The 12,090-nt window shown below is 39.6% G+C and overlaps 1 protein-coding gene across 1 annotated transcript in view; it reads left to right on the forward strand.

Annotated features, from left to right (window-relative positions):
* Window positions 1-10,232, forward strand: part of arid1ab (AT-rich interactive domain 1Ab) — a 48,512-nt gene extending 38,280 nt beyond the window's left edge. The window contains exons 8-20 of the mRNA XM_083543152.1: window positions 1,244-1,550; window positions 2,028-2,167; window positions 2,774-2,871; window positions 3,001-3,210; window positions 3,979-4,183; window positions 4,462-4,594; window positions 4,731-4,903; window positions 5,065-5,209; window positions 5,530-5,643; window positions 5,725-5,818; window positions 5,927-6,752; window positions 6,846-6,976; window positions 7,062-10,232. Of these exons, the coding sequence (XP_083399278.1) occupies window positions 1,244-1,550; window positions 2,028-2,167; window positions 2,774-2,871; window positions 3,001-3,210; window positions 3,979-4,183; window positions 4,462-4,594; window positions 4,731-4,903; window positions 5,065-5,209; window positions 5,530-5,643; window positions 5,725-5,818; window positions 5,927-6,752; window positions 6,846-6,976; window positions 7,062-8,948 (4,463 nt within the window). The 3' untranslated portion in view covers window positions 8,949-10,232. The remainder of the gene's footprint in view (window positions 1-1,243; window positions 1,551-2,027; window positions 2,168-2,773; window positions 2,872-3,000; window positions 3,211-3,978; window positions 4,184-4,461; window positions 4,595-4,730; window positions 4,904-5,064; window positions 5,210-5,529; window positions 5,644-5,724; window positions 5,819-5,926; window positions 6,753-6,845; window positions 6,977-7,061) is intronic.
* The last annotated feature ends 1,858 nt before the right edge of the window (window positions 10,233-12,090 follow it).

Here is a 12,090-nt window from a genome sequence, read left to right on the forward strand (position 1 = left end):
ACTTTAAAAAGATTTTTAATTATAAATCCTTAAAACTCTTTAGGGGTTGAATATTTCTGATTGCAAGTGTATATTGCATTGCAAACTGGGATGAGTTTGAACAATTATACATTTTCAGTTTTTTTTTTCTTCTTCTTCTAATTTGAAGTCTTACATGTGTTACCTTCTCAAGCAGAGTCTCTGATGGCTTCTAAAAATATTACCAGTTTTGTGTACTTTTCAGATTTTATTAAAATCTTAGAAAATACACTTTACTTGGTAGATTGTTGGTTCTTAATCTACCTATACAGAAGAACAAATATTGAATATTGACACATTTTTCACTCAGAACTTTGGAAAACATTTTTATACAATTTGATCAGTGAGGATTTTGTAGAGTTTATTTAGGACTTTAGGGCTTCCAGTCATGTTCTAGGAACATTTTCAAGGTACTCAAAGCTAACAGGAAGCACCTGAGCTCTGTTTTGGAGAGCATTCACCAAAATGCTGATGTAAATTAGAGTTCAGTTTTTGTAATTTTTTTAATAATTTGTTTTATTTACACTATGGCAGTGGTCCCCAACCTTTTTTGTGGGATGAACCTTTTTTTCACGGACCGGCCTTTAAGGTGTGGTGAATAAATACAACAAAATAAAATATGACCGGCAAAAACTGTTATTTTCTAAATAAAATAATAAACGAGAATCCACTGTGTAGTTTTTTGTTCATTTTGCTGGCTTGGGGGTTTGAATTTAGCGGTAATGTATTATGTGTTAGCGGCCGGAGCAGCCCCTTTAAGAAGGTAGCAGATGTTGGTAAGACATGTGACCGAGGCATCATGACATGCATCAAGAGTGAGTCGACAGATGTGGTGAAGAGAATCCGGTAATTTTCCAAAATACAACATCATTCAGAATCAGATAATAAATTAAATGGAAATAATGTAAGCTATGTATTCTTTCTGTGCAGCCCGGTACCAATTGACTCACGGACCGGTGCCGGTCCTCGACCCGGGGGTTGGGGACCACTGCACTATTGGACTTTTAAATAATTTATACCTGCGATGTGCAGTTTTTAAATATACCTGTAGTGTACATGTTAAAAAAAAAAAACATGGCTTCTGCTTATGCAGACTCTAGCATATCGATTTTATAAGAGATCGTCCCGTGTATATGGCTTTAGATCATCTGATAACAAGTAGAAGACACATTTATACTTTTTATCTTCTTTGACACTTTTCACACATCTGCGCTCTTTCCTGCAGGTTATCCGAGACAGCCAGGCTATGGTGGTATTCCTGGTCCTAACTACGCTGGAGGTCCGAGCATGGGCAACCCTATAAATCCCATGTCAGGACAGGGAGGAGGGGGTGCGTATAGCGGTATGCCTCCAGGGCGCATGGGTCCAGGGCAGATGGGTTCGAGGCCATACGGTCCTGGCATGAGTCCCAACATGGGTGCCATTCCACCTCAGGTGGCTTCAGGCATGTGCCCTCCACCTGGCATGAACAGAAAAGCTCAAGATCCACCCTCAGCAGGCATGCACCATGGTCCATTGAACTCTATACACAGGTAGGAGCTTACACAGCTGGTGCATTTAATCTGAAAATAAAGCAGTGAGGAGTTTACTCTGCTAGGTATTGCCTCGTGACTTGTCAAGTGGCAATATCTGGCCAAGTATTGGGGGGTCAATAGACAACTAATCCTAAGTGACTGATTCAAATTCAAAGGCTAATTTCCTTAAAGTTTTATGGCTCACTTTATATTAAATGGTCTTGGCACTTGTGATGACAGATGTGATGATGCACCTTTTCACACTACTTGTTTGGTTTTTATTTATTTATTTATTTTTTGTAAAGGTGTGTGAGGAAATGCTAACTTGCTTATTTCAATAACTGCTCATTACATTGGCCTCGCTGTGGCCTTGCTGCTGCTGGCAGGATACTAGGTCATGAGCAGCCTAAAGCCTAAAAATAGTAGCTTATAAATATTACACGTAGACAGGCTTTGTTTTTGGTTTTTTTAGCTGAGTAGCTTGCTTTTTTGCAGGCCTCCTGGTTATCCCGGAATGAACCAGGGAATGATGGGAGCTGGATCTCCATATGTACCACCTGTGAACAGTATACATGGGATGATGAACCAGGCAGGGCCATACCCCATGGGAGGCAACATGGCTAACAACTCAGCAGGTGAGCTCCGAAGCTATTTTCTTTAGCTTTACAGAAAACTTTTATAACATTTTTAACCTGTTGTTTTTTTTTTTACACTGGAATAGAGCTTTAGTTATATGTAAAGAAGCTTTTGTGCCAGAACAATGTATGCAATCTACTACTACTTTCTAGTAGTTTTCTTTGTATTTTTGGCATAAATATAATTCTCTAGGATCTGTATAATTTGAACAAATTCTTCAGATCAAGATTACAGTAGTGGCATTCTTGGTATGGAAATTAATTGAATATGTTAGTAGAGCCTTTAGCATTGCTCAGTTTCATAGATATTGATCTCCTCAAAGATATTTTTCTCTTTTTTCTGTAGTAAATATATGCTTCCCCCCCCCAATGAATATATAAAGAAATGCTTTTTGGAGAAAAAAAGAGCTGCTGTATTGCATATATAACTGCATTTTATTTATGTTTTTAAAGGTTTTTTTATTAAGCCGAAAAAAAAAAATGTAAAATATTGTGTTGGAATTAAATTTAGTCGATTATGATTGGTTGACTTGTTACTAAAGATGTTTCCTGGACCATTTGTATGTTAACACATAAAGGTCACACCTGTTTCGTTCTGTTTTCCAGGTATAGCTCCTAGTCCAGAGTTTGGCATGGATAAAATCAACCAAAACCAGAAGATGAATAATAAAGTTGATGGGACTCCCAAAACAGAATCAAAAAAGGTTAGGATCTGTGTCAGAGTAACTTTGTGCTACACGCACTAAAATTCAAACATTACGATCCCACATTTTGGTTGTTGAACTGTCAATTAAGTTTTTCTTGTTTGGTTCTCTTTGTTTTTACACTTGTAGAAGTCAAATTCGTCCACCACTACAAATGAGAAAATAACCCGGCTCTATGAGTTAGGTACTGAGCCAGACAGGAAGATGTGGGTGGACCGTTACCTGGCGTTTGCTGAGGAGAAAGCCATGGGCTTGACCAACCTGCCGGCGGTGGGCCGAAAGCCTCTCGACCTCTTTCGCCTCTACGTATCTGTTAAAGAGATTGGTGGCCTTACACAGGTACATAAAGATTTGATCCACTGCCCTTAGTCTCTAAAGTCTTGCTGTCTGTAGGCTTTTTATTATTATTATTATTTTAACATTTTTTTTCTTCTCACACATCCTGACTGCTTTCCCAGTCCCTAAAAGCACTATGCTTTTTTTTTATGAATAATGAGCAGTGTTTATTTTTAGCTAGTTGTACAATTTTGTGTCAAAATATTATCCTTTTTTGGTATTATCAGAAACAAGAAACCTTATCCCTGTTTAAATCAAATATATATTATTCATATATATATATATATATATATATATATATATATATATATATATATATATATATATATATATATATATATATATATATATATTACATGCAGTGTGTGTAAAAAAAAAAAAAAAAAAAAGTGACCTTGAGAGGAGACAAACTTAAATAAAAAACCAATGTTATGCTAATGTTAATAAATGCTATACAAATAGTCAAATTGAATTGAACCAGTCTATTTTAGGTTGATCTCGGAAAGTGTGGTTTAAAATCATTGCTTGTAAATAATTTTGTATTAAAAAGTTAAATGATTCTGAATTTGATTGAAAGCCTGTGTAGAAATGGTGACATGGTCTTGATCACAGCAGAGATGTTGTCTTTGTTTTTCATGGGTTGCAATGTGAATTTGACCATTTGAATGTTCTGTACTCAACAGAAACATAAAAAAATTCCTAACTAATCCACATGGATTGTGCTCAGATTGCATGTAATTATACTCTCATCTTGCTTTTTCTGTTTTCAAGGTGAATAAAAATAAAAAGTGGAGGGAGTTGGCGACAAACCTGAATGTTGGAACCTCTAGTAGTGCAGCTAGTTCACTAAAGAAGCAGTACATTCAGTGTCTGTATGCCTTCGAATGCAAGATCGAGCGCGGTGAGGACCCACCTCCAGAAATTTTCAACAATGACACAAAAAAGAATCAGGCGAAGGTACAGCCTCCCTCTCCAGGTCAGTGCTTGTTCTCACCTTAGATCTTAGTCAGTAGTGGTAGTTTGTTTCATTGTATTTTAAAAAAATGCTATCTAAACTTCTGCTAAAGGTATAATAGTTCATATATAAAACATCTGACATATGTATATCTAATATAGTAAGATATATCTAATGCATATTGTAATGATGATGATGATGATGATGATATTGAAATACAATTATTTTTCTATTTTAAATAAAGGGAGATAAATAAATGGCTTTTACATATAAACTGGTCTTTCTGTATCTTTCTCTAGCGGGATCTGGATCTTTACAGGGCCCTCAAACGCCACAGTCAACAAGCAGCTCCATGACTGAAGGAAATGATCTTAAACCCCCTACACCTGCATCAACACCCCACAGCCAGATGCCCCCTATGCCTGGTGTGCGGTATGTTCGTGTGTGTGTATGTATGAATGTGTGTGTGTGTGTGTGTGTGTGTGTGTGTGTGTGTGTGTGTGTGTGTGTGTGTGTGTGTGTGCGCATATATATAAATACAGCTTTTTTTGGTCAAATCTTCAAACAGGAGCAGTGTAAGTGTTCAAGATCCATTTGCTGATAATGGAGATCCTGCCTTTGCTAGAAGGAGCTCAGTGACGCCAAATTCCAGCTTTCAGCCTGGAATGGGTGGCCCACCTGACATAAGTCGTTTAGGACAATATGAACCTAATAAGGATCCTTTTGGTGGCATGAGGAAAGGTAAGAATTGTGTGTATCTAACTACTGTACATCAAAGAATGGAAGTGCAATGATTTTCTCAAATGTTTCCCAGATTTCGAATAATTGCAAATATTTTAACTGTTGATTTGAGCATTAAAGCCAGAGAATCTTACTTCGCTATTACTCTGTTTACGTTTTAGCTGGTGAGCAGTTCATGAATCCGGGACAAGGACACAGCAGTGGATTGAATGAACAGTATAACAGAGGTCCTCCAGGACCTATTGGTAACATGCAGTTGGGTCACAGACAACAGTACGGACCATATGGACCAGGATATGACCGAAGGTATAAAAGTATAGAGTAAAAGTAAAATGTTCATATATGTATCTTTACAGATAAGAGCCAGACAATAGTCTAGATGGCAGGATTTGTCCTAGAGCTCCATGCCCTCTGGACCCATGTCTGGCTTTTGTCTTTAAGGATATAATGAAGTGTTTTTTATTAATACTTTGCATTGTTATGATGTTTTGGAGCTTTGTACAAGCTAGTTAAAAATTGGTACATCATTGTGAGTTTCTGAAGCTGTGTAATAATGCCTGTGTACAACAAACAAAGCAACAAAGATTTAAAAGAATGTATGTTAACCCTTCATTGTCTCCTTTCAGACAAGAGCCTGGCTTGAGTCCAGATGGCAGTGTCAGTCATGGAGCACCACAACCAAACACTACGTCATCTAGTGCTGACACAGGGATGTATTCACCCAATCCTCAGCAGCAAAGGTGAGCATTACTTCTTGTCAAGTTGACTGCATTGGTAATAATTATTACCTTGTTTATTTTGCCATATTTTCTTTCCTGCAGGCATGATTCTTATGTTAATCAGTACCCTGGCCAAAGTGCACCTCCTAGTGGACAATACCAAAATCAGCAGCCTGGAATCTACTCGCAGCAGCCGGTTTGTACAGCACTGAACACATTAAGCCTTTCTCTTAATAATCATGATCTAATTTGTCTGTTACATGTTTTAGTTTAAACAAGAAATGTCCCGATCACTCTCTTGCAGAATTTCACACAGAAGAGGCCAGGAGATGGTGGTTATGGTCCTCCAGCAAAACGTCATGAAGGTGAAATGTATCCATTCAGTGGCCAGCAGCAACAGGGCCCTCAACCCTCAGGTGGAACCCAACCCCAACAGGACATGTACAACCAGTATAATGCCTATCCTGGCACAGATCGGCGTCCGCCTGGTCCACAGAGTCCTTTCCCTTTCGGTTTTGGAAGGGACAGGGGGCCTAATGCTGTAGGCACAAACACTCAGTCCTCCATAGCGCCGCCGATGATGGGCAGCCCCTTGCCGTCTGTTCCTGATGGGCCCCAAGGTCCCATGTGGCAAGGCAGAAATGACATGAACTATTCCAACTATCCCAATCGTCAGGGACCTCCTGGAGCTCCCAGTCAAGGTCCAGGGTATCATGCAATGAGCCGTTCTGAAGACATGTTACCTTCAGAACAGCGAATGAATCATGAAGGTCCATGGCCAGGTCATGTCATCCAGAGGCAACCTCCTTATGGACCCAGTGGTTCTGGCCCACCCGTGTCCAGAACTCTGCAGTCCAATTTTCAATCCTCTCAAAATCACATTCCACAGGTATCAAGTCCAGCACCCATGCCAAGAACAATGGAGAATAATACATCACCTAGCAAGTCCCCCTATATGCACAGTGGGATGAAGATTCAGAAAGCTGGACCTCTAGTCCCAGCCTCACATGTAGCCCTACCACCAGTACAGCCTCCATTGGTAAGAAGAGATGTAGCCTTTCCTCCAGGGTCTGTGGAGGCAACCCAGCCTGTACTCAAATCGCGCCGCCGACTCACGACAAAAGATATTGGTAAGAAGCTTTGTGTACAGTTTTATCTTTTGCCATGGGGAACATGTGTATTCCAATTGCTTCATCCTAGTTTATGTGCATATGTGTATGTAGGAACACCGGAAGCCTGGAGAGTCATGATGTCCCTCAAATCAGGATTGCTGGCAGAGAGTTCCTGGGCCTTGGACACCATCAGTATTCTACTGTATGATGATAATAGCATTTCTACCTTTGGTCTGTGTCAGGTGAGATTTTTGTGCAATATCTGCAAAACTGTGGAGATGAAAAGCTGGAAAAGTTGCCTAATGATCTTGCTTTACTTTCTTTCAGCTTCCTGGCTTCCTTGAACTGATAGTAGAGTACTTCCGTAGATGTCTCATTGAAATCTTTGGCATCTTGAAGGAATATGAGGTTGGAGATCCTGGGCAGCGAACGCTGATCAACCCGGATGCTGTCGACACTGATCTGTCTGATGAAGAAATCCCAGAAGTAGGGCAAATGGATGACGAAGAGGACAAAGAGGAGAATAGTAGCCAACAACCATCACAGATCCAAGTCAAGCATGAGAAGGGTGAACTTATGCATGACGAGATTTCCAGTGAAAAGTCTGAAGAAGGGGACGAAGGAAAAACTTCTAAGGATCAGGAGTTATCTACTCCCTACCAGGACAGTAGTGCTGTACAGGTTAAGTTTAAACAGGCTAGCAAATTTGACAAGCTTCCCATTAAGGTAGTGTGGAAGAAAGACCCATTTGTTATTGGTCGCACCGGCAAGTTGGGCCGGCGGCAGACTTTTGACAGTGGGTTGATTCATTGGAGTGTTGGTGGAGGAGACACTACAGAGCACATTCAAACTAATTTTGAGACCAAGATGGAGCTGCTAAAACATAAACATCATAAACAGGCACCTGTCCATACAGAGGCACCTCCTAAAGTGGACCTGGTTACTCAGAACAGAAATAAAGAGAAAAGCACACCACACCAGCAAAATGAAGAGCATACGAAGTCTCAACCTCCCTCAGGCCAACTGTTGGAGGAGAACAACACTGCAGCGATCGACAGTAAAGCTGCTACGACTACATCCACTGTTAACCATATGCTGTCTGGGTGTTCGGCATTAGTAGCTGAAGAATCTGTCCAGAACGGCATGGAGAACAAGGAGGAGAAGAACAAGTTTCTGTTTGGAATTGACTCATCACAGCAGGTTAGCAGTATTAAGATACTTGAGGATGAGCCACACAGCAAAGATGAGTCCCCATTGTGCACATTGTCAGACTGGCAGGATGCACTAGCACGCCGCTGCATATGCGTTTCTAACATTGTCCGCAGTCTCTCCTTCATCCCGGGCAACGACATTGAAATGTCCAAACACCCAGGCCTGCTGCTTATACTGGGCCGTGTGGTTCTCCTGCACCACAGGCATCCTGAGCGCAAGGAGGCACCTGTCACCTATGAGAAAGAGGACGAGGAGGATGAAGGAGTCAGCTGTGAGCAAGATGAATGGTGGTGGGACTGTTTGGAAGTTCTGCGAGAAAACTGTCTGGTCACATTGGCGAACATCTCCGGCAAGTTAGACCTGTCCATATATCCTGAGAGTATCTGCCTGCCACTGCTGGATGGTCTTCTCCACTGGGCTGTCTGCCCCTCAGCAGAAGCCATTGACCCCTTTCCAACACTCGGACTTAATGGAGCAGTTTCCCCTCAGAGAATGGTTCTGGAGACCCTCAGCAAGCTCAGCATCCAGGACAACAATGTTGACCTCATTCTAGCCACACCACCCTTTAGTCGCCTGGAGAAATTTTACAGTTCTCTGGTACGCTTAATTGGTGACCGTAAGGTACCTGTATGTCGGGAGATGGCAGTGGTGCTGTTGGCTAACCTGGCCCACGGTGACAGCGTGGCAGCTCGGGCCATTGCCGTACAGAAAGGTAGTATAGGGAACCTCTTGGGGTTTCTGGAGGACAGTCTAGCGGCCACACAGTTTCAACAGAGTCAGGCTTCAGTGTTGCATATGCAAGGGTCACACTTTGAACCCACTAGTGTGGACATGATGCGGCGGGCTGCCCGTGCACTGCATGCCCTCGCCAAAATAGAGGAGAACCACTCCGAGTTCATGTTGTACGAGTCACGGCTTCTGGATGTCTCTGTATCCCCCCTCCTGAACTCAGGAGTGTCCCACGTCATCTGTGATGTACTGTTTCTGATTGGCCAGTCATGACAGCTATGGGGCTGAGCTTTGTTCCTTTTTAACCCTTTTGAATCTGAATGGAGAAATGTAACGGTGAAAAACGTCCCTTTTTTTAATTTATGCAAAAATCACCTCAAATTCCACTAATTGCTCTTTCTACCTTGCCTCTTTATAAAAGGAAGGATTTTCACAAAGTGGATTTAACATAAATAAAATGAAGAGAAACTAATGTGGATATATGACTTTTGACCTTGGGAGAGTGTGCTGCCATTTTTGAAGATTTTTTTTTTTTTTTATTAAATGAAAAGTAGATTTAAAAAGAACCATAAAATAAAACTAACCAAAGTTGCTGTCACATTTACAGTGAGTTTGGGGAATAAAGGTGGCCCAGTGGTACTTTTGGTTTACTGGGCTTAGCAGACACCATTTGTCTAGATCTTGTTTGGAGACTATAAAGTTTCAGACTATAAAATTGTAACGTGGATGATATACACTGAGCCCAGGAACCAGGTCATTGGCTGTGAACAGACATCTGTAAATGGAAGGCCTGTACAGTAGATTGTATGACTTTTTTGTACTGTATACCTTAAAGTGACGAGCTGTAAACATACTGTAATAATAATAATACTGTTTCACACTGAGATAATGCTGACTTGGCAGCAAAAAACTGTAGTTTTTAAAATGAATTTTCGTTCTTCTGTAGAGAGAGGGGGACTTCTCCCCACCCCCAAAGTATCGTGTACAACACCCCGACCTCTTTGTCCCTTGATTGTATAACTTGACCCTCAAAGAAATCACCTCTTAGGACTGGTCTTGAGCTTCAGATGCAGTCCAGGCTGCAGTGTAAATAATGATGTACAATACACTTTGCTCTCTTTCGCTCTCTTTCTTTTACTCACCTTATTGCGCTCTTCAACATTTTTAATCTTTGATTAATTAAAGGTTACACTCAAGATCTCTTTGTTGCGCATTGCCATGTGTTCATTTAATCCCCTTTTATCACATACACCTGGGACAGATTTTTTTCCTTATGTTCAGCCCAAACACTTATTTAGAAACGTGTCAAATCTAATATGTCTGCAGCTCTAAGTGAGCTCTGCATTTAACCAAATCTAGGCGATTCCTAAAGAAATCCTCAAGAAAATCATCCCTTACCCCCCTGGAAGTTCTATGGATTCTTCATATTTGTATTTCAGACAATGTAGCTAAAAAAAAATCTTGGTGTTTTTTTTTGGCTTAATAAATATAATTTATTCAGTATGAAATCTTTATACTACATGTTCCACGTGTTAAGAATAAATGGTATCTTCGTAAGACTTTGTGATGGATTTATTTATATGTCCAAATTCTATGGCATTTAGTAGTAATTGCTCATTCAGGTTCATTTCCGGATGGGGCGATATCGAAGTACACTAAACCACTGTAACTGTTGAACGCTCCAGATATGCAACTTTATCTAAGACAACAACTTGCAAAATTTTTTAAAAAACTTTTACACTTAGACTGTGTCTGGGTCCCGAACACTAAATGGAAGGCTGTTCTGTAATTACCAGGTTTGTAAGAGAAAGATCTGCCTTTTGTTCTTGCCATTATAATTCAAGCTACTAATAACGAGCCTGTACCTTTAGATTGAAGTACCACTTCTAGTAGATTATAGTAAAGACTTTTTTTTTCCATTCTGGATTAACTGGGGAGCTTTTTTTATTATTATTATTCTGCTTAAAATATATTTTGATATGGTTGTTTTCATACTTTAGGTGTTTCAAAATCAATGAAGAAACATATTATATAAATGTTTGTTGCTGAACAGAAACATGGGAAATTTGGCCAACAAAACCCTCTGATTTAATCAGTGAATATTTCAACACATTAATGTAAGAGCAAGTACATGATCTAGCCAAAGTATGAGGGACTTTTACCACAAAGTTTTAATAGCACTGTATAGAATGTATGCTGTTTCAATTTTTCTTTTTACTCAAAGAGACCCAAAAAGTGTTTCAAAATCATGATGGCCCTGTGCACAAAGCAAGCTTCATACTGTATTAACAATGTTTTCAGTGTTAAGGTTTGAGTGGAAGAAGTGTCAAATCTGCAAATCCTGCAAGAAAAATCGGAATAGCGGGGTCTTTAATAATTAAAGGACTTAACCTTGGTAGCTACATGTTTTGTTGGTGTAAACAACTATTAACAAATTCCATTTGTGTAGTTTCCTGTAACATTTATTATTATAATAAATAACCAACATTGCCTTCTGTGCCAGTTAGGAGCGGATGTACTGTATATAATTGTACCCGGGAAGAATAGCTTCATTTAATTCTAAATAGTCGTTTGTTTTAATTGATGTTTCTGTGTAATACAGTACATTGTCCTTCTGATCAGTAATAATTATTAGCTATCTTATGGCAAATAGCACTTATTAGAAATAAAACTGACAGTCCTATATTTAGATCAAAGGTGCTTGCTATGCATTCAGTCTTACCCAAGTTAAGTTGTTTTCACTCGGGGAACAGACACAGGGTATGGTGGACCCTGAGTGATGACTCAGTGCAGCTAGCAATCGCTGCTTTAGGCTGCTTGTTTGCTCCCTGGCCTTGGCTCTGGATTGTCACCGGGTTAACCAAGCCTGTTCTGTGACTGAGCTGTATTGTAAGAAATGACATTGGCACCTTGTGATAGTGGGGTGGATACCTTTCTGCCCTAACAGGCCAGCCTTGCCCTTAAGCACCAAGTAATACATGCATGAGTGCTGATGAATATGACACACAGGTTTTTAAAAAAACAAAAAAATCTATCCTAAGCATTTTGTTTCTTTAACTATTTTTAAACATATTTATAAATTATATTTGTATTTAGTTTAATAATTTCAATAAAGTGAAACAACTTAGCATGAATATATTCAAAAGTTTGAAATGGAAACTAAAGTTTGTTTGTCTTATTCAGTTATCAACAGTCCATCCCAATTGATATGACCGGCATATCTCACAGACAACTTTGCTTTGTAAGGTTTTAGTTGATCTAAAGTTTTAATAATATTTATAAAATTACATCATACAAAGTCAAGCTCTTTCCTAAATATTTAAAAATACAAACATTTTACAAAACAACAAATCTACTAGTTATTGCACATTTTCTTTAGCTGTTAACTACAAGGTTGTTTTGGTTATTTTCCCCC

The sequence above is a fragment of the Silurus aristotelis genome, assembly GCF_946808225.1.
Source record: "Silurus aristotelis genome assembly, chromosome: 6".
In the NCBI taxonomy this organism is placed as follows: domain Eukaryota; kingdom Metazoa; phylum Chordata; class Actinopteri; order Siluriformes; family Siluridae; genus Silurus; species Silurus aristotelis.